This window comes from Rhinolophus ferrumequinum, chromosome 14 (assembly GCF_004115265.2).
Source record: "Rhinolophus ferrumequinum isolate MPI-CBG mRhiFer1 chromosome 14, mRhiFer1_v1.p, whole genome shotgun sequence".
Taxonomy (NCBI): domain Eukaryota; kingdom Metazoa; phylum Chordata; class Mammalia; order Chiroptera; family Rhinolophidae; genus Rhinolophus; species Rhinolophus ferrumequinum.
Genome location: NC_046297.1, coordinates 49,767,174 through 49,790,902, shown reverse-complemented (window position 1 = coordinate 49,790,902; position 23,729 = coordinate 49,767,174). Strand labels below are relative to the sequence as shown.

Here is a 23,729-nt window from a genome sequence, read left to right as displayed (position 1 = left end):
TCCAGATCCTACTGTCGCGCGCGCAGTGCGTTCCGGGAAAACTACATAGCCCAGCATGCAACAGTAAATATTTGCATGGGCACTACATTTCCCAGAAGGCATTTTGCACCGCCGTGTTTTCTGGGATGGGACCCATGCCGCCTCCCAGACCGTGCAACGAGTGAAGCACGGACCTTTCAACAAGAGCTTTATTAATTCTCACGCGAAGACCCCTGTAAGGTGATGGAGGTGGCCGCTAATTGCTCCCTGCGGGTGAAGAGACCTCTGTTGGATCCGCGATTTGAGGGTTTACAAAACTCTCCCTCGAGCCGCTGCCCTGTTACCAGCTGGAGCTTGACGCAGGTGGGAAGCGGCGGTGCCCCCCTCGCCACTCTGTTCTTTTTCCCTTTCGGATGCCATTGGCCCGACCCTTCCCGCATTTTCTTCCTGTCTGAATCGGGCAAGCAAGGCGACCGAGGACTTCCTTACGATCCGTCGGGGGCTGGGGTGGACACGGGGAGCGGGGTCTCTGGAGAAGGACGCCCATCCCGGAACTCCATGGGAGCCACCTTCTTGCGGCTCTTACGTAGCGGGACTTCGGGCTGGCCCTCGGCTCGACAGCCGGGGCTCCCAGGTCCGGCAAGCGGGTGCTGTCTGCACTCAGGCCGCCTGTCCTCACTTGGCCTGGCTCCTGCTGTGGAGAAAGCTCAGAACGTGCTCACCCCCTGCAGCATCCTCTGTAAACGTGTGCGTTGAGAAGCCACACCTCTTTGGAGGACCCCTGCATCCCCCCTTTATTCCCCCCACTCAGCTCTGGCCGAGACCCATTTTTTAAAACAGAAACTCCATTGCATTTCGGAACATTTTCAATGACCTGGGTGCTATCAGACTAAGGACTGTATTGTAGAGAACATCTATGGAAAATTTTGAGGAAAAGTTGATTTTCCTCAAAGTATAGAAATACCTATACTTCTCCTTGTTTTGTTTATTTGTAGCTGGCCAGAATAGTCATCCTTCTTTTTACAAGATAAAGAAGGGCATTTTCATTAATGATAAAGAAACCAGAGGTTTGCATTTTTAATACACACCCCCTGCTGATTCTCATGCCTTTTGTCAGTGGATCACACTTTGAGAATTACTGATCTAGAGTTAAGAGATGTTACAGTATCACATAATAACTTTAATTAATTTATAAAATCCAGAAACATCTGTCCGGAGCCTGTTTTATGTTACATGCTAATATCAAGATGAGTAAGACAAAGTCTGTGACATAAACGTGCAATTGTCTAGTTGGGAAGAAAAGTGTAAACAGATAATTATGAAACAATGTGATAAGGCAGTGAATGGGATATGTACAAAAAATGATGGCAGTACTTAAGCATCTTTCCAAACCAGCCTGGGGGATCTGGGAAAGCTTCCTGGAGGAGTCGATGGCTTACTTGAGCTTTGAAAGATAGGTAAGAGTTGATCAGGGTAAGATAAAATGATCTTGGTTTTTCTTTTCATTCCTTTCCTTTCCCTGTCCCACTCCACGTCAGTAAAAAAACCTCCTCAAAACTCAGTGGCTCAAAACAAGAAGCAGTTACTGTTGCTCACAAGTCTACAGATCAGGTAGGTGGTTCTTCTAGTTGTGACTTGGGCTCATTCATGTATTTGTGTTCAGTTATGGGTCTGCTAGGTAGCTCTTGCTTATCTTGACTGCACTTACTCATATGTGTGGGGGTTCTCTGGCTATAGCCTGGTTTAACATTATTTCAGATAGTCCATACTTTATTCCATGTGGTCTCTGGCTGGCTAGTCCAGGCTTATTCCAAGGGACAAGTAGCCATGCACAAGCACTTTCCCAAGCTACTGCTTGGAATGTTTGCTGTTGTCCCATTGGCCAAGCAAGTCATGTAATTAAGCCTAGAGTCAGTATAGCAACCTCATACGAAAAGGCGTAGAACCAGGAGGCATAAAAGTCGGGAGTGTTAGTGCAAGTCTGTATAGTTGAAGTCACAGAGTGTTTCCTCTTTTAAGCCCCCTGCCCCCCCATTCAATCTGTCAGCAAATCCAGATGACTCAAGATTTTGACTTCTCTGTGCCTCCATCCTTCTCCAAATCATAGTTATCTCTTACCTAAACTATAGTAGCTTCCCTGACTATCCTTCTTCACTTTTGGGCTCCGTCATTCCATTCTCCGTAAGGCCGTACTATCATAGTTATTAATTCTATATTTATTTCATATCTGTTACCCTCCACTAGGACTGTAAGCTCCACGAAGACAGTGATGTGTCTCTGTTATTCAATACTCTGTCTTGCTCTTAGCATAGTAGATACCCAATAAATTGAGTAAATGAAGAAAGAAGGAGAAAAAATATCTTCTGAGAAAGTGAGACAGGATTTAGAAAGGTAGGTGTTGTCTTTTTGAACTTATCATGTAAGTCAGTGTTTCCCAGGATTTTTTCTAGGCCCTTACAGTAAAAAAATAAAGCTCATCTGTCATGATTTGCCAACTTCTTAATTGGCCAGGGGAGCTGTTTCTTAAAAACTGTCATTGTATTCTTCTATCTCTTTCATAATAAAAGAATATTTTAACACCAAAAAGCAGGAAGCAAAATCTCTCTAGAAATAGCTTTCTAAATTGAATACATTAACTTTATTAAAAACTCACTAAGTTGTTCTTTTTCACCAGTGTTGGGCTTAGATTCTGTGTTTGGGGAGATGATGAAGTGCTATTTAGGTTTTACTAAGTATAAAAGGGAGATTGATTTGAGGATTAAATGGTTTACTGTTGGGCTCTAGAGGTTGAATTTAGAAACTAAGAGGAATGGAGACAGAGAGATCAGCTTGGAGGTTTTTGCAATAGTCCAGGTGAGTGGCTTGCATTGAGATTTACTTGAGGATGATGATGAAGAAGAGGTTAATTCTTTTACAAACTAATCATTTCTAGAGATAGTGAGATTGAGGAGCTCCTCCTCACAACTTGACTTCTTTCATACCCAAGGAGTTTACATAATTTAGCAAACCGTTAGTGGGCACCTCTGGTGCGTGAAGCTTTTGATGTGTTTAGGATGTGAGGATGAAGATGTCTGGGTCTCAGAGCTTGGCGCCGTGAGGTTTATTCTGTTATCTTAAATAATGTCACTACAGTTGTTCTAAAATTCCCATCTGCTACGGTAAACGGTAAATGTCACTTTGTCTTTTTCTGTGCAAAGAACTAAGTAAAAAACCCTTTTTTTGATAAGTGCAATTGACCTTTGACCCAGCATTCCATTTTGGGGCATTTATCTTACAGGTATTTTTTTCCCCCTGGAATCTTTATTCAGTAAATGTCTGTTTATATTTTCCTCTATATTTCACCTAGTTACTCATATTCTATGCTTCATTTTGGTTTACATGTTCCTTAGAGATTCCTTCTTTGACTGTCTAGTGAAAATCTATACCTAAAGAATCTATACACATTGGAGTCTGTATTATTCTTTCCCATAGACTATATCACACTTTGTAGTATTGGTGTCTGTTTTCTCTGGTAAGGCTGTTAGTTCTGTCCTGATGGGTCTGTCTTTTTCAGTCCTTATCTCTAGGACTGGAGCATGCCTGACGAATAATAAATTATTTTATATCACACACATTAAACAGTTTTATTGAAATATAATTGACAGTAAACTACATATTTAAGTGTATAGTTTGACAAATTTTGATATATGTTTATACTCATGAAGTCATCACCCACAAGCAAGATATTAAATTTAGCTATCATCCCCCAAAGTTCCTTGTGACCCTTCTGGTTACCAGTCCTCTGTTCCTTCCCATATCCCTTTCAATCCCTAAGCAACTACTGATGTACTTTCTGTCACTATATATTAGTTTGCATTTTTTAGAGTTTTGTATTTATGGAATATACAGAGGTACTCTTTTTTGGTCTAGCTTTTTACTCATCATAATTACTTTGAGTTCATCCTTGTTGTGCTGGAGGGATAATGAAATCTCTGACTGTAATTGTGAATTTTTCAGTTTTTCCCGACAGCTCTATCAGTTTTTGCTTCATGTATTTTTGAAACTTGTCATGTTGCATAAACATTGGTTAGTGTCCTCTTGATAAATTGACCCCTTTATCATTATGAATAACCTTCATCTTTGGTGATAGTCTTTGCTCTGAAATCTACCATCTGATATTAAAATAGTCACTCCAGCTTTTCTTTGATTAATGTTACCATTGTGTGGTGTGTGTGTGTGTGTGTGTATTTTTCCATCCTTTTACTGTTAGCCCTCTTAGTGTCTTAGTATTTAAACATACATTTTTTTATTGCAGAAATAGTTGGGTCTTGCTTTTTTATTCAATCTTACAATCTCTGTCTTTTAATTAGACCGTTTACATTTAATGTGATTATTGATTTGTTAGGTTGGGTCTTTTATTTTGCTATTGGTATTCTGTTTGTCCGATCTAGTCTTCGGAAAATGGAATTTTCCCACTTTACAGCCTTCTTTTGGATTAAGTGTTTTTTTAGTGAATCCACTGTATCATTTTTGTTTGTTATTTTAGTAGTTGCTTTAGGGTTTAAATATACAGCTTTAACTTATTACATGATATGTTCAAATGATACTACACTACTTTACATGTCTTAAAAGACTGAGTGGGTAAGTTTTCAACATGTTTAAGTGGAGAAGGGACCTGTAGAGAGGAGATAATTGCTGAAGGAGGGGCCTGGAAGAGGGAAGAGAGAATGGAATCATGCACCAGTGTGAGAATTAGTCTTGCAAGGGAGACAGAGAAACAGGAAATCAGTACTTCTTATTTATGTGCCTTTGAGCAAAACACTTTATGTGTTTTAAAGTTAAGCTTGTCAACAATTGTATAGGACAAGTACTGTTAACCTTTATTACAGATGAGGAGACAGGATAGGAAGATTAGGGAACTTCACAAAGCTACTTGTCCCCGGTGGCAAAGCTGACCCTAAAGCTGACGTTGTTTCTGGTGATCTGTGTAGTCTCTCTGGGCTATTTCTTCAGGGTAGGGAGATAAATGCTGGTGAAGATTAAGGCAGCGAAGATTTACTCTGGTTGGAGTAAAGGGAGAGAAGAGCTATGTAACCATTATATTTATGTAGATGTTACTATAAAATTCATGTCTACTTTTATGGAGGAAAACATGGGGAAGAGAGGCCAGTGAATACGTTAATGTGTCAGAAGCATTATATAATGTAGCTTAGCGAGAGCAATGCTCCTACTCCTAGCCCCGCCCTGTCCCATAAATCTTGCTTCAAAACTCGTAATACAAACTTGTACTCTTACTTTTTACATCTTTATACACAAATAGCAAACTCAGTAACTAGGCGGAAAGAAGACTTAACTCATTGGGTCCGATTAGAAGATAAATGGTCTAAGACATGACCTTTGTTAGTTAATGTTTTAATGTTCTTTGCCTCTACCTCCACCCATTTAAACAAATACTGTACTTCGTTTATATAGGTATTACATTGACTTGTGTTTAGTTGGTGTCAAAAGAGTTGAATATTGGCAGTTTCATGTGGTTCAACATAACGGTGGATTATGTACAAGAAGCAGTAATTGCAACTATTGCTAGCACCATTAGCAGGGGTCATATCTGTTTTTATTTATCAGTGTTTGCCTAATGCCAAGCACAGTGCCTGGCACCTAGTAGACATTCAATAAGTAATTTGTGAATGAAAAACTATAGGTTTTTGAAGTTCCATGTATGTTTTGTAAGAAATTTAGGCCTTAAGTTCTTTTTAAAAGACTAAGAAGTGTTTCTCAGGAAAGCTTTTTTTTTTTTCAATGCATGATAATGTTAAATAATAAAATATTTACTACACTGGCTTCTCAGCCCTTTGTTAAAGACGTTTCTCAACCATCTCAAAGATCCCAGCAGAGATTTAGGACTCCCTCCTCTTACCCCGTTCTCTTAGGAGGCTCTGTGAAAGAAAGTTCTGCCAGCCTCACATCGTCAACACTGCTTTTCTCCTTAAGTTGCTCTGCCTCTCCTTTTATACTCAAGGTGATGTACATATAGATGCGATGATAACTTCCCATTTCTGATGTAGAGCCAGAGGCAACCTTTTTCTATGCACTAACAGCACAATTATGAGAAAATTTATTTGTTGTTATTTGTCATAATACCGTCTAATATTACTGCTTCGGGCCATTATGGTACCACGCACATTTCCTGCAGTATCGAGTTTCATCCACAGAGTGGTGCTAGAAAACCAAGAATTGATTGTTTCCCTCCCAATCAGTGGAATATGTGTTTCTAACTGTTCCTTACTTATAAAATAAACACTTTGAGTTACATAGTAACAATTTCCTCAGTCTCTATCAAATTCATCATAAATGTGTAATTATTTTACTTTGGCAATGCCTCCAAACTTCAGTCATCCTTTACCCAGATGACTGCAATAGCTTTCTAATGGATTTTCCTGGATTTACCCTTTTCGCTCCTGTATGTTGTCCATATTGTAGTTATAAGAGATCCTTTTACAAATTTGAATCTGGACTTCACTGCTTAAAAATCTAAACGAATTCTTATTACATTGAGTTTATCAACAAATTTAAATAAATACAAGGCTTTTCTTGATCCAACCCTGCCCAGTTCTCTAGCTTCATTCATCTGTAAACCTTTCCTTGTACAGTTCTGTTGCTCTGTATCTCAGGCAGTTTGGCCTTCTTTTGGGTATTGGAACACAAGATTTTCCTCCTACATTTGCCTGCTTTCCTTCTGCCGATGATAATAGGGGTGGTGTGTGTGTGTGTGTGTGTGTTGTGTGTGTGTGTGTGTGTTCTCTTTACCGTATCCTTTGTAGCTTGGTTCAAATTTTGGAAAGCTTTCATTAATCTCCCCAAGTGGATCAGCTTTATGTCCCAATGTTATTTGTTCTCACGGTACCCAGTAATTTTTCTTAACATTTATTACACTTTAGTCACATATTTACTTATGCGATTATTTGACTAATGTCCGACTCCCCACTGGATCATAAGTGCTAAGAAGGCAGATTCTGTGTGCTGTCCCCTTCATTGTATCTCTGGTGCCTGTTCAAATATTTGTTGAATAAATGAATGAATGGATATAAGTCAGCCAGCACTCAAAGCAGGTAATAGAATTAGGAGCAGTTGAGCATTCTGGGAAAAGAAGAAAATACTTACAATTTTCTATTACAGTAAAGTGAGTTTTATATTAAGGTAAGGTATTGGCCCAGCTTGGTCCACTAATATATTTTCTGTTGGAGCAGAAATTAATTCTAGGTCACGGATAGCCCTGAACTATAAGGGTTTCTATCAGTATGGGAGCGAAGAAGGAGTGAGAGGCAGAGATCACATTTGGCAGATTTAAAATTATTGAAGCAGCTAAGATAGTAGATCTTAAGAGTTCTCATAAGAAAAAAAAATATTTAACTATGAAGTGATGGGTATGCTATTGTAATGATTTTGCAATATGTATATATATATCAAATCATTATGTTGTACACTTTAAACTTATACAGTGTTATATGTATATTATATCAGTAAAGCTGGAGGAAAGTAAAATAAAATTATGGAGGCAACATATGCTCTAGTGGAAAACGCACTATCCTTTAAGTAGGAAAACTTTATTCTAGGTATAACCGTTTGGTTCTGTACTCTTGGGAAAGATGTGGTATAACATTGGAGTCACCATTTGTGCTTACGTTCATTTCCATAATTGTATAATGAGATAATAAAAAACATTCTCTTTACTTCTTAACATGTGGTAAAAATGAAAGATATTATCAGTAAAAGCATTTTAAAAAGTGTAAAAACACTGTGTGAAGTGGACTTAATATTTGCCCAGAAGACAGGAACCCTTTCATTTTAGATTTTCTCTGTTTATTTGTTATTCCAAGGAAGAGGTGCCTAAAAGAAAAGAGCGTTGTGGCCTGAGAAGCCCTCTCTCCTATGGCTACTATCTGCTAAGTGCTGTAAGTTCAGGGACCATGTCAATTCTACTCAGTTTGTCTTCTGCACACAGTTCCTGGTAGGTGTCCAGAAACTGTTTTGAATGAATACTAGTGAATTGTCCTGAAGGCCTTTGTGATTCACATTCTGTGCTTTTTTTTGCCACGTAGGCATTCTGCAGAAAGGAACAACCTGAGGCAAAACTCTTGATGTTTATTTTTCTAATATTTCAGCGGTGGCAGAAGTAAAACTTCGAGATGATCAATACACACTGGAACACATGCATGCTTTTGGAATGTATAATTACCTACACTGCGATTCATGGTATCAAGACAGTGTCTACTACATCGATAACCTTGGAAGAATGATGAATTTAAAAGTGATGCTGGTAAGGAAAAAATACTAGCATTTTCCAGTAAACATGATCCCTCATTTTCACTTGGAATCCAGTGCCCAGAGTATTGACGTACATATACCTTTCTTTTAGATAGGCAGTCATCAGTCTATGTAAGGCTCCTTTTCTGCTTATTGAATAGATAACAGCTGTTTAAAGTTTGTTCTTACTCTTTGGAATTGGCTTTGATTCTTGATACGATCTTTCTCCTATTATCCAGGTACAGGTATGAGTCTTTGGTTTGTTGAGATGTCATTTCACTGAATGAGGATTATTTATTTTTCTTCAGCAAACCTTTATTGAATGCTACTAAGTGCTTAGTAGCCACATACTCATATAAACTGATATGTACAGTGGAAATAGGCATAAGATGCAGAAATAGTATGGAGAAGGAAAGGGTAGTAGTGTGTTTGGCTGGGAGAAGGGTGCGATAGGGTCACAGTTGAGGGCCAAACGCTTGTTTTCATCAGTTCACCCAGTGATAATCACAATTTGGGATGCTAGCTTCAATTTAAACCACAAGATTGAGTGTAAATCTGGAATGCAAGTTTAACGATTGCATGTGCAATACTATAGATACACAGTGTGGACTGTTCAGTATATTTTTCTTCTCCCACTGGAAAGTTTCAGTAGGAAATCCAATACAGTTGACCCTTGAACAATGCAGGGGATAGGGGTGCTGACCTCCTGCACAATAGAAAATCAATGTATAACTTTTGATTTCCCCAAAACCTAGTTGTCCCTTGGTATCCACGGGGGATTGGTTCCAGGATCCCTGACCCCACCCGTGTATACCAAAATCCATGGGTGCTCAAGTCTTCTATATAGAATTGAGCAGATTAAATCATACATGCGGCCACTGCATCTGTAGACTCCCAACCCTGTATCAAAAACAATACAGGTATTTATTGAAAAAAATCCATTGGGGAGTGGACCCACACAGTCAAACTTCTGTTCAAGAGTAAACTGTACCGTAATTTTATTCAGGTAGCTTATTTGACATGGAATCACAGCAGACTTATATGTTTTTTATTCCTTTTCCTGACTTGTTCTCTATCTTCTGTGGACACCTTAGAATAACTCATTATACTTTCTTTCCTAGTGTAGTTTCTCTTCACCTGCCTATGGACTAATTTAAGATACCATACACACATACACTCTATATGCACTATATACTTGGGTAGTATGTACACACAAGCCAAATGCTCTATATACACACGTGCTTTAGTCATATGTGTCCATACTTTGCCTATGCATAGTTTGCATTTTATTGTGTCTTTTAAATTTAAGGGCTTTTATATTTTTTTAAATTCTGATACTTAGTTTTTAGGAAGACAAATCCGAAGTCTGAAAATTCTCTAAGAATATTGGCTTACAAGCCTAACTCAGTCACATAGTCTGATTTATACTGTTCACTCGACATTCAAAATAGTTATTGAAGATGTACTATATGTTATGCATTGCTCTAAGCACTGGGAATGCTGCAGCATATAAAATAAAGTCTCTTCCAATTTATTAATTTACAGATAGACTATAAACCATCTCCTTCCCTCCCTTCCCAGTTTGAACTTAACATTGAAATAACAGCTTCTTTTGGTACATGTGTTCGTGCATGTTCAAAGCAATGTATGCCTTTCCATATATACAGTGTACATTTAAATATGTTTAATTTTCTGATAAAATTAAAAGGTTTTTTAAAAATTGTATTGGTAAGCAATAAGGAAACCAAAATTTAGAATGGATGACTTCTGGGACTGTTTCTACAAGTTGCCTTCTTTATTTTCTTAATTATTCTCATCACTGAACTATTGCAGCACTTCATATGTATTCTCTATTTAGCAATTGGGTTATAAAGTCTTTGAATTATTTAGTTGAAAAGACATAATACTAGACTCTAAAAATAGTTTATTACATCCTCTATGGAGAAGACCTATCAAGTGGTAAGTGATAAGTGACACTGTATGTTTGAGTGAGTATCCCCTGCCCCAAATGATGGTTTTTATAGGTCATCTCTCCTGGCTCGTAGGTGTCCTTAGAGAGAGTAGTCCTCTGGTTTCTTGTCTGAGAGGTATAAGGCCTGATACTGGCTTTCTAGGATCCAAGGAAAAGAAAAAAATTTGTAGACTCATCGTTTTAATACATAGCATTCACTGAATTCCCTGCGTTCTTTCAATAGTGTCCTTGACCCCTGTGCTGATCTGGGCCTGATGGCCAGAGTCAGTGCAGCTTAAACTTTCTATAGAAGAAATCTCCGGTTTTTTGCTGGGGTGGGGAATTTATATTGACTTTGGAAGAATTGGCCTTTTTATGATCTCTTTTTTTCATTTCAGAACATGGTATTCCCTTCCATTTATTCAGATCTTCTTTTATGTCCTTAAGTAAGATTTTTAGTTTTCCCTTTATCTTATACTCATTTTATTAAATTTATGCTTAAGTATTTTATAGCTTCTTAATTTGTTGTTATAGAAAATAGCTATTTCTACTTTCTAGGTGCTTATTGATAAACACTCTATTGTATAAACAGCCACCTTATTTCATAATTCCATAATTTTTTACCTACTCCCATTTAGGTTTTCAGAGTATACAATTATATTGACAGCAAAAGGAAATGGTTTTATCTCTTCTTTTCCAGTGTTTATAAAAATGGAAATAACGTTCTGTGTCGTTTCAGATTTATCTTATTGGTGTTACTAAACAGAACCTCCAAGAAAATGTTAAAATAATAATGGGGATTGCAGGTATCACTGTTTAGTTCTTAATTTTAATTTTAATGGCTTTTAAATTTACTTAAGAAAATACTGGGATTTCAGGTCAAGATGGCTAAGTAGGTAAATGCTGTACTCACCTCCTCCCACAGCCACATCAAAATTGCAACTAAATTACAAAACAACACCCTTGAGAACCACTTTAAGACTAGCTGAACTGAGTTCCTATGACTAAGAATATAAAGAAGAAAGGGGCGGAGATGCAAGGTAGGGTGGTCCCACAGTCACGTGTGGCAATTAAGAATTGGGAGGGATATCTCGGTTGCAGAGGTCCCCACTAAGGACCGAGAAGTATAGTTTAAAGGACTTCTGGGACAACATCAAGCATAACAACATTCATACCATAGGGGTACCAGAAGGAGAAGAGTAAGAGTAAGGGATTGAAAACATTTGAACAAATAATGACTGAAAACTTTCCTAACCTGGTAAAGGAAATAGACATATAATTCCAGGAAGCTTAGAGTCCCAAACAAGATGAACCCAAAGAGGCTCACACCAAGACACATCATAATTAAAGTGCCAAAGGTTAAAAACAGAATCTTAAAAGAAGCAAGAGAAAAGCAGTTAGTTACCTACAAGGGAGTCCCCATAAGACTGGCAGCTGATCTTTGCAGGCCAGAAGGGATTGGCAGGAAATATTCAAAGTGATGAAAAGTAAGGACCTACAACCAAGACTACTCTACCCAGCAAGGCTATCACTTAGAGTTGAAGGACACAGAAAGAGCTTCCTAGACAAGAAAAAGCTAAAGGAGTTCAACACCAAACCAGTATTACAGGGAATCTTAGAGGGACTTCTTTAAGAAGAAGAAGAAGGAAGAAAGAAAAAAAAAAACACAAATAGGAATAACAAAACGGCAATAACTATATACTTATCAATAATTACTTGAAATATCAATGGAGTAAATGCTCCAATCAAAATGGCTGAATGGATAAGAAAACAAGACCCACATATATCCACTTCAGATCTAAAGGCACACACTGCCTGTAAGTAAAGGAATGGAAAAAGATACTTCACGCAAAAGGAAAAGAAAAAAATGCTGGGGTGGCAATACTTATATCAGACAAAATACTCTTTAAGTGAAACAGAGGCTAAAACAAGACAAAGAGGGACATTTTATAATGATAAAGGAATCAATCCAACAAGGGGATATAACCCTTGTAAATACTATTTATGCATCCAACATAAGGAGCACCTAAAAACATAAAACAAATGTTGATGGACATAAAGGTAGAGAGAGACAGTAATAGCAGGGGACTTTAACACACCATTGACTCAATGGATAGATCATCCAGACAGAAAATCAACAAGAATCCAGCAGCCTTAAATGATACATGAGACCTGATGAATCCATACTTTGATACTTTTAGAATTGATACTTTTAGAACATTTTACTTATATGGGGAATCTATAAAATGATAAATGAACAAACAAAACAGAAACAAACTCAGAGATGCAGAGAACAAACTGATGATTGCCAGATGAGAAATGGGTTTGGGGCTGGGTGAAAAAGGTGAAGGGATTAGAAGTACAAATTGGCAGTTACAAAATATTCATGGGGATGTAAAGTACAGTATAGGGAATATAGTTAATAATATTGTAATAAGTATGGTGCCAAGTGGGTACTAAATGTATCAGGGGGAATCACTTTATAACTTATGTAAATGTCTAATCACTGTGCTGTACACCTGAAACTAATACCATACTGAATACTAACTATAATTGAAAAAAAGAAAATACTGTTGGTTTTTGATAAATGGCTTTATTGTTTTAAGGTTGTTTCCTTCAACTTCTGTTTCTATTTAATGGTTTTTAAGTAGAATGGCTGTTGAATTTTACAACATGCCTTTCAGCACCCACTTACTGTTAATGATTGTGTGCTTTTCATTAATTTATAATGCAGTGATTTAAATTAATATAATTCCATAATTTCCTTGAATAAATCCCTTTTGGAAAGAGCACATATATTTTTAGATACATTGTTTAGATTATATTTGCTGACATTTTATTTATAACATTTGTATTTATTTTCACAAGTTACAGTTCTTTTTAATTTTGTTTTTACTGATATGTGTCAGATTTTGATTAAAGTTTTTCTGGCTTCCTTAAATGAATTGGAGAATTTTCTGGAACTGAAATGGTTTAAGATTGAAATGATCAGATTTCTGTGTTTTAAAGATCCTCTTTGGACCTATTATATGTCCTGTGGTCCTTTTCAATGTTAAGTTCTCTAATCACCTATCCAATGGATTCTACAGTAATTAGTTTATTCAAGCTCTGTTCCTTGGGTAATGTAAATTATTTTTTATTTATTTTTTATTTTTGGCTAGGGAAAATCATCCATTTCCTCTTAAGTTTTCGAATTTGTTGCTGTAAAGTTGAGTGTATTGTGCTATTTAGATTGTGTTTTCTCTTTTTTCTTTTCTGTATTTTTCCTCTTTTTTCCTTAACCAAACTTTAGAAGGGTATTATTTTATTTTTAATGGCCCATATTTGGGGTTGTTTTATTTTTTTTCCTGCTTATTAATTCAGCTTTTGTCTTTGGTTTTCAAACTATTGCACATCAGAGTCACTTGGAATAATTGATCAAAACAAAAGCTAACTTCAGTTTACCATTCCCGAAGGTCCTGATTCAGTATGTCATGGTTGGGCATGGTCTGGGACTCTGCATTTTATCAACATCTCAGATGATTTGGATTGTGTTCAGTGACCAAGTTTTGAGAAACTCTGCACCTGGAGAGTTTATTCTGAAGAACACCACACTTATTTCGTATTTTTCTGATCGGCAACAAAAGACGTCAACCTGCTTTTTCAGCTGTGTTGGGGGCAAGGGGAGAATATTGGCCACTGACTACACATTAGCCTTTTTTTAATAGCAGAAAACGATTGTTCTCATGTCCATTTTATTGTCTGATTTTGTTGTTGTAATCAAAGGCACATATGATCAAATCCCATAGAAGCTCTTTTCCTGTGGCTAGTCTAAAATGACCAGCCACCCTTGTTCAATCTGGGCTAGACATTATTGTGGTAAAAGTGAAGGCAGTGGAGCCCAAGAAAGGAAATCCACACATTACTTGGCCTTTAGATTTTGTCAGCAGACTGCAGGTGGCAGCAGTTCAACACAGAGGTTTTAGAGGCATTCAACTTATAAGTCAGTTTCATTTGTGGGTTTACAAATCTTTAATGTTAGAGAAATGTCAATTGGGAGGAAGTGTGCTTAGAAAGTAGAAAACCTTAGGGAAGCAAAAAAAAAAATGTGTGTTTAAAATTTAGTTCTTTATCATATCATTTTATTATGGCATTGTGGCTTATTTTAAAATAATGTGTTCATTTTTTTAATATTTAGGGACTTAATTATGTCATAATGTTTTTTCCATGTACCTGAAAAACTGGTTTCTGCTGCTAAAGAAGAGTGTCATCTTGTGGTGCCTCTTTAAATTGCACTTAAAAATCATTGGTGAGCCTGTGTTTTGGAGTGACAGGTTATATACAACGACTTGTTAGTTCAGCTCAACTGTATGTTCACTTCTAGACCTGAATCTCAGCTTATTTTCTGTGGTTGAGTTTATTAATAGGAAGCCATTTATTTACCTGGTTAAAGAAAAAAATAATAAGAAAGAGGACTAAGTTCTTGGAATTGTGTGCTTAATGCATTATTGAAAGCTTTATGTTACAGAAACATTACTCAAGTCAAACTGCAGTTAATTAAAACCATCATTTCTTAAAGCTTTAGCAACAAAAAGGAAAAAGGAAGACTTTTTTTCAAATAAACTTAAAAGTTATTAGTGATGAAAGCCTTTCTCTAGAAAAAGATCACTTCCTTTTAAAAGGACAAAATTTTAAATGTCAGTGTCTAACAATACTAGAAATGGCATTTTTATTTAATTTTGATTAACCATTTTTTTAAAACTTCAGTAACCCTTTCTATAAATGTTAGGAAAATGTTTTATTAGTTCAAAGCTTGTCTCCTTGTAGATGAAACTAAGAGGACCCTAACTCCTGTTTAGAGATTTTTTTAAATAAATATATAGTTTCTATATTAATAGTTATTTAATATTTATTTATAGTGTCATTTATATGTAGTATGTGGACGTTATAATTTTTGTATTATGATTTATTGACTTAGAAATCTAATTAAAAATACTGTATAATAGCATGAAGGAAAGCTAAATATAGTAGTTGTATTCATAGTGGGGTTTTTGCAAGGGGAGTATCCTAGAATTGCAGCGAGATCTGAGGTATCATTTGTTTAGAAAAATTTGGGAAGTGGTTCTTCTCAAGAAAGTGTGGAATAGAGGAAAGAACATCAACCTTTGTAGTGGATTCCACCAGGATTTGAATCTTGGCCCTGCCATTTTCTAGCAGTGGAGTCTGGGCACTTAATCTTTTTGAAACAGAGCTCTTTATCTTCTTCAAATGGGGATAAGTTCAACTTCATAAGGTTTGGTAACAATTAAAGGAGATGGTAAAATGTCAAAGCATTTATTTAATACAATGCTTTTACATTATAGTCATTCAGTAAGTGAATGAAATTCAATGAAATTTTAATTATTTTGCAGCTCAGCTGTGAAATGTTACCTCGGAATGATTTTCAACAGCTTTGAACATAGTTACATTAACATTTTTTGTCTAGAAGAAGAAAATGATCCGGTGGAATCAGGCCATTATAGATTTCACTAACATATAAAGTGTTACTATGAGAACACTTTGTAACTGTCAATGAAGGTTATTCGGAAATAATTTAATATTCTAATTTGTTTTATCCATTTAAAAATTAAAATGTACCCTTTGAGAAATCAGGAATATTCAGGTTGTTTTCACTTAAACTGTCATTTAATTTAAGAGAAATACGGTGTGTTTTCTTTTGTATTTTAATTAATTTTGGCTTTATATTTTCATACTAGAATACCTTAATCATTCTGTTGGATATTGCAATCATTTATTGATAATCAGACTTCTAGAAATCTCAGTCAATTGTAACCTTGTATTTAAAAGAAAATGGCTTAAAACAACCTTTATAATTATGTATAAAATGAAGAATAGTGACTTAAGTTTAGTGCTGCATTCTTCCTGTTAGTTCACTGGAGTAGATGTGGTGAAGGGCATATTGAGGAGGTCACTAGAAAGCTTTACTTTGAAACAACTGTTTTGAGGAAGAAGTCTTATTTTATTTTATCTTATTAACGTTTTTAAATTACATATATCACATATAAATTGCTCAGTGAAAAAATATAGTCAAGCCATGTATTCGAAGCAAAAAGGGAAAGTTTCCCCTTACCCCCATTCTCTTCTACCACTGGTCTCACTCCAATCTTATTTTCCTTTCTAACGGTACAGTATTAACAGACCAGGTGTCTGTCTACACCTTACTCTGTGCTGTCTTATCACAACGTTTGTTTGTTTCAACATATGTGGATTTATACTGTACATATTCTGCATCTTTTTTTTCAGTTATTTTTTTGGAGGTCTTTTTTATGTCAGTATATAAACCCACTTCAGTATATTTAACACTCACTTGGATTTATTACTTTTTAAGCAACGGCGAATGTACACCAAGAGGAACCACGGTGTCTCAGTAAGAGGGTATTAGAAAGGACATACAAGATTGGGCTTGTATTAGGTGGTTTGGGGGGAGGATTTGGTCATTCTAAGAACTTTATGCCAGCAGTATTTGTCAATGCATTTTCATTATTTAATTCAATGTTATGTAAATCAGGAAAATAGAAGTACAAAAAGAAGGAAAGGTGCTGTTTCAAAGAAAACTAAATTGTACGATTATGCTTTAGAAACAATGGGTAACAGAAACTTGCGGCTGGTAAGAACGTTGCATATAGTTTACTTAAATTTTATTAATATCTAAACAGTTCTAGGAGCAGGGAATGAAATATGTGAATCAAGGATTATTTTTGTCCTGTAGGAAAAACTGTTAACTGAAAACTAAAATAACAACAAAAAATTATTGAATACAGTGTCTAAGAGGAAGTGTATTGAGTAGGTGTGTGAGAGGAAGTATATTTTTTGAATTGGAGGCCTTTGTATATATTTTCTTATAAAACATTTTAATGATGTAATCCATCTTGCAGCTTTAAATTAGGAGGACATGGACGCAATAAATGTGTGTTAACAAAAGCCTAAGTTAGTAGTCTAAATGTAGCGTTTTCATACCACAGGCTGGTGTCTATGTAGTCAGTTAGAACATAATGTTGTCTTTCCAATTATATACAAATGCTGATCATTAACTCCAAATGTAAGAGAAGGAGGAAGACTAGATTACTGCATTGTATTATATATTTCTGTGCAACAACTTCAGAATTTCACGAGGTGACTTATGGTGGTCACCTCGTTAGGTATGTATAAATGTTGAGTAACTATGCTGTATACCTGTAATTAATATAATACTGTATGTTACATTAATTTTTTAAATTGGGGAATATTGGGGAACAGTGTGTTTCTCCAGGGCTCATCAGCTCCAAGTCTTTGACCTTCGATCTAGTTGTGGAGGGCACAGCTCACTGGCCCATGTGGGAATCGAACCAGCAACCCTATTGTTCAGCACTCGTGCTCTAACCAACTGAGCCATCCAGCCGCCCCTGTATGCTACAATATTTTAATTTAAAAAACCTTAGTGACTTGAAACAAACATTTGTCATCTCACACAGTTTCTGTGGGTCAGAAATCAGAGAGTGACTTAGCTAGACGGTTTTGTCTCAAGTTTTCTCATAGATTTGTAGCCAAGAAAGATGTCAGCCAGAACTGCAGTGATTTGAAGCCTTGACTAGGGCTGAAGGAGACACTCCCAAGATGATTCACTCACAGGGTGCTGGTTACTGTCAAGAGCCCTGGGTTCCTCCCCATGTGGGTCTGCCATGTACAATCTAAGAGAGACAGCAAGATGTAAAGCCTTTATGACCTAATCGGAGAAGTCACATACCATCACTTCTGCCCTGTTTTTTGGAAGTGAGTCAGTAATATAGCTCATACTCCAAAAGAGGGAAATTAAGTTACTACACTGCAGATATTTATTCTGTATATGTGTATGAACCAATGAGAGGAACGGATTCATTTATAATATTTGGCTTCTTTTTAGGACACTGCCTTAGGAAAACCACGAGAAGTATTTCGACTTCCTACAGATGTGATGGCATGTGATACTCGCCTTTGTGCATCTATCCATTTCACATCTTCTACGTGGGTGACCTTGTCAGATGGAACTGGAAGATTGTATCTCATTGAAACTGGTGAACGTGGAAATAATGCTTCTGAAAAATGGGAGGTAAGGATGTTGTTGTTTTTTAGATTTAAGGATGTAAATTAATGATATCGTGACTAACTCTCAGCACTCGGCATTTAGTTCTGGGTAAAGAGATGGGGACTTAATATACTTGTATCTTACAAAACATTTTTATCAGATCAACAGATATCTACCAAGGCGAGGCTTTAATTATTTGAGAAAAAGCAAGAAGGCCTTGCAACAAAATGGTTTACCTTTCTTACTAAGTCAAACTAAATGGTATATAGTACTCAATTGTACTGTGTTGAAAAACTAAACAAAAAACACAGTATATGACCAGAACAACAGTAGCCTGTTTCCTGGGGGCCTTTGCAGGCCTCTGCAGTCACAGTTTCAAATAGTCACTGGACACTGTGATACTTTCTACTATACCCTCCAGTAATAACTTTTCCCCCCCTTTTTTTAACTGAAGCAATGTATATAGCACAACTACCGGAAACATTTAGAAGGAGTTTGGGGAATGATGGGCAGGAAATATATGAATGAGAACTTACCTAATATTAACAAGCTGTATTGATTCTGCTGGTTTTGACCAGGAAGAGACACACTCACCTTCAGCTTAAAATAACACTGCATATTTAGCTAGAAGCACATTCATATGGGTTTATGATTCATTTGGTTTCTGCTGTGTATATCCCCTTGGCACATAGTAGGCCTTCAATAATATTTTTAAACTGAATTAAAAATTTGAATCTACTTCATGCTTGGGGAGGTGGGGAGTGGGACAGAGATGGGACTTGGACATTTACTGAGTAAGAAGGATACTATGGAACACCGGTCACTTTAAGAGAAACAACTTAGGAGAACAACTTAAGAGAAACAACTTTGGGGGATTTGGTGTAACAGAAGCAGCTAAAGGTAGGAGTGGTTAGGGGGTGTGGTAGGACATTAGGGGGCCAAGCAAGCATGATGGTGATGAATGAAGTATAGAGAGAAATCAGACAGGAAGACGGCCTGCTTTCCCAAGTGTGCCTCTAATGGATGTATATCAACAATATGCTGTATATCAACAATATCACAGCTGAGTGGCTGGGCTTGTTCAGAAGCCTGGAAAGTTCAGCCTGACAATTCTTAGAAGTCCAGACACCTTCTCCTCTGGTCTCGTTCCAGTCCCTTTCATGCACTAGAGAGAAAGGGGAGGAAACAGTAAACTAGCTACTTGTACCTGGCAAAACTTAGTATAGTTTTTTCCTTCTTCGCCTTTGTTTTCCCTAGTCTCCCATACAAAAGGAAAACCCAATCGACCAACTAAAAACCTGTCTTTATAATCCCTGTTCTGAGTATTTGAATTTTTGTTGCTGTTGTTTTTCTGCTTATGGAAGACGTTAGAATGGATTCCAAAGGTCTCCTATTTGAATAATTTTCAGAGTTGCTCAAACGCATAGGAAAATCGGTGATGTTAAGGCATAATTTTCTTCCCTCCTTCCCTCCTTCCCTTCCTTCCCTCTCTTCCCTCCCTTCCTTTCCTTCCTTCCTTCCTTCCTTTCCTCCCTCCCTCCCTCCTTCCCTTCCCTTCCCTTCCCTTCCCTTCCCTTCCCCTCCCCTCCCCTCCCCTACCCTCCCCTCCCCTCCCCTCCCCTCCCCTCCCCTCCCCTCCCCTCCCCTCCCCTCCCCTCCCCTCCCTTCCTTCCTTCCTTCCTTCCTTCCTTCCTTCCTTCATAATAAGGCTTTCTAGTAGGAGCAGATACGAGGGGATTCCAGATACAAGTTTTTAAAAATCGCTAATTTTTGTTTTTCAGTTAGGTGTTTCTTTTTTAACTATTAGGTTCGTGTAAAAGTAATTGCTGTTTAACACGTTAAACATAATTGCAAATACTACAATTATTTTTGCACCAATCTATATTTGCTTTTCATTTATTTGAAAATCTTGTTTAGAAATCAGTCTTAAAACCTCTCCTATTTAATAGTATTTACTTTAATAAAAATATAAGTCTTTTAAATTATGTGTTTGTGGTATAAAAAATTTGATTAAGATTTAATGTGTCTCCATAGTATGCTTAGATTTCCTTTTTTAAAGGCAACTTCAGTATTATATTTTACATAGACTTGACTGAATTATACCTTGTAAATGTAAAGGACTATTGTTTTTGGAGAAATAAAATTTTAGAGATTTGTTTTCCAATTCCTTTGACTCTTGTTTTGTAAGCTTTCAGAAAACACAAAAACAAACCAAAAACAAAAACAATAGGAAAAAAGCACAGACGCATTCACAGTGTCCAGAAACTAGGAGGAAGAAAGCAGCAATTAACCATGTGAGATGGGAGGAGATGGAGGAATGAATAGTATTGACCTTCTCAAGTCCTCTCTTTGTGTATAGAGCACTGTTTTGCCGTGATACTTCTATTCTAGGAGATTGCTTTTAGTTGTCTTTCTCCTCTAGATGCTGTTTGGATGCCCTGTTGTTTGCTGTGTTTTTAAGGCAAGAGTACTGATCAATTTTATCTGTTAAACAATTGTGTATTAAAACTTCTTCAAGGAATATTACTTAAATTGAAACCTTTATTTAAAGGCTTTTTCAATTTTGTATTCCTTATAGTAAATAGTATCCAAATTAATTGTTGGATTGTCAGAATTCTCTGTATTCCCTCTGCTATATACATTCATGTTATGTATTCATTTTTGTATGTTGTTTTTTTATTTCCTTTTGTAGATTATGTTTAATGAAGAGCTTGGTGATCCTTTTATCATAATTCACAGTATCTCATTGCTGAAAGCTGAAGAACATTCAATAGCTACCCTACTTCTTCGAATAGAGAAAGAAGAATTGGACAGGAAAGGAAGTGGTTTCTATGTGTCCTTGGAGTGGGTCACTATCAGTAAGAAAAATAAAGGTAAAACAACAAAATTATGAATCTCTTCATAGTGGTTGCCATAATGTAGTAGGTTTGAAATGCAAAGCTGTTCCTATAAATGCTATTTGCATTTTCCTTGGGCCTTGTGTTATGATTCCTGCCACTTACTGGAATGAATATCTATAGTTTCTCTTTATTGTGGGTTGTAAAAAAAAAAATCATGTGCTTCTCCAGTCAATTATTCCTTTTTGTATAAAAGGAAACATTATTACATAATTTTTGAAGAATTTAAAGCATATATTTTTAATATATACAAATATATACGTACGTGTGTGTGTGTGTGTGTGTGTGTGTGTATCTCACACACAAATGAGATTGGACAATTAAGTTCTAGAACTCATCCTAGAAAAAGTGCTGCATACCTCATTGCTGAATATCACTACGGCCACCTTTGAAGTATTCCTCTTGGGAAGCTATGCACTGATGCCAGTGTCTAGTCCACCCTTCCAAAGCAATTTTGGAACTCTTTTTCTGGAATGGCCATCAGAGCTGTTCTCATATTACCCTTGATGTCCTGAAAGTCATCAAAATGTCTTCCTTTCAATATTTCCTTTATCTTTGGGTAAAGAAAGAAGTCACTGGGGGCCAGATCAGGTGAGTAGGGAGGGTGTTCCAAGACAGTTATTTGTTCACTGGCTAAAAACTCTCTCACAGACAATGCCATGGGAGGTGGCTGCATTGTCATAATGCAAGAGCCATGAATTGGTGGCAAAAAGTTCAGGTCGTCTAACTTTTTCATGCAGCCTTTTCAGCACTTCCAAATAGGAAACTTTGTTAAGTGTTTGTCCAGTTGGTACAAATTCATAGTGAATAATCCCTCTGATATCAAAAAAGATTAGCAACATCGTTGCAACAAGTTTGGGAACCTAATTGTCCGACCTCGTGTATATACACATATTATCACATTTGCACACAAAAATTTTTATATAAAACTAAATGTAAATTAATTATAAATTACAGTGAAATTGAAGTATAAATTAAATATAACTACCTAGATGGAAATGAATACCTTTATTTTATTAAATCACAACTGTGATTTCTTTCAATCTATTTGAACTTTGCCATTTGTTTCTACCCTCAGGGAAAAATCTCAATTTTTCTCACCTAAAGTGCTTCCCTGTGTAGGAATGTCCTGACGTTTAGTCTGTTTGAAACTGTCAGACTTCTAATTTGGAGATTAAAAATTACTTTTTCCTTTATTAATTAGGATTCGTTTAATTCTTTTAAGGGTGGCTTTGCTCTTTGCTAGTGCTTAGCTCTTACTGACTCATCAAGTGGTTTTTTTATTGTATTTGAGAACTAAGGGAGCTTGTTTCCATGACTATTTTCTCAGTAGTTTTTATTAACATACTCATTTAACTTATCAGTCTTAGATAATCATTGATCTCTATAGAAAAAGATTTCTGTACCGTAGCTACTAATTTACAATCTAGTAAGTGCTATTAGCATTTTTTTCTAAGAGGGCTCTTTTATTTCAAAACGGACTACTATATCTATATTATATAAGTGCATATATATACATAGGTACGTGTGTATATATATATATATAATGTGTATATATATATATATAATGTATGTGTATATATATATAATGTGTGTGTGTGTGTGTGTGTGTATATATATATAGGAATAGTTTATATGTAAGCTGAATAAATTTCCTAGATTTGTTCTTTGAAGTATTCAATGTAATTTGTTTGTTTTTCTACTCCGTGTTGTAGTTTCATCTCTGGAAGAACACAGTATCTTAAAAGTTTAGAGTAGGTGTTGGAAAATTTTATGTAAAAGACTAGATGGTAACCATACGAACTGTGTCAGAGCTGCTCAACTAGGATGCTGTGTTACAAAAGCAGCCAGACAATACACGGATGAGTATAGCTGTATTCCAATAATACTTTATGGACACTGACATTTGGATTTTATATAATTTTTACATGTATTTAAGTATTATTCTTTTGATTTTTTTTTAACCATTTAAAATATAAAATTTAATCTATGGCACACACTATATAGTGTACAGATAGATCCCTGCTTGAGGTAAGAAAAGCTTTATTGTGTTTTTCTTAATGTACATAACATCTTATAGGAGAAATCGTCATGCATGTCTGTTCTGTTCTCCAAGACACTTGGTTCTGTGACTGCTTTAGCTCAATCCACAACAACTCTCATCAGATTGCCTCAGAACACAGTAGCACTCTGCTCTAGTACCATCACCTGTATTCCCTTCATCTTTGTTTCCTTGCTTCAACTGAACAGATATATTTAGACTCACTTTTCTTTTTTCTTCCCCAAATAATTTTAATTATTTCTCCTTAATGTCTCATTCCTTTTTTCTTCCTATCACCAGTATATAATAATTGTGTTACTTTTTCTTTTTAAATGAACATAACAGAGCAGTGTGGGCATACAGTATCCCCATTACACATTAAGTACATTAAAGTTTCTAAAAATTTTGAGTAAAAAATACTAATTTTAATCCAGAATTTCCCAAGTTGTTTAACCATGGAATTCACTTAAGACCTACATATTATTTTCTGTCCCACAC

At 36.2% G+C, this 23,729-nt stretch overlaps 1 protein-coding gene across 1 annotated transcript in view; it reads left to right on the top strand.

Moving 5' to 3' along the window:
• The first annotated feature begins 120 nt into the window (after nt 1-120).
• NUDCD1 (NudC domain containing 1) overlaps nt 121-23,729 on the top strand; it is a 59,490-nt gene continuing 35,881 nt past the window's right edge. The window contains 5 exon segments of the mRNA XM_033126748.1: nt 121-291; nt 294-342; nt 8,121-8,275; nt 18,132-18,317; nt 20,986-21,166. Of these exon segments, the coding sequence (XP_032982639.1) occupies nt 223-291; nt 294-342; nt 8,121-8,275; nt 18,132-18,317; nt 20,986-21,166 (640 nt within the window). The 5' untranslated portion in view covers nt 121-222.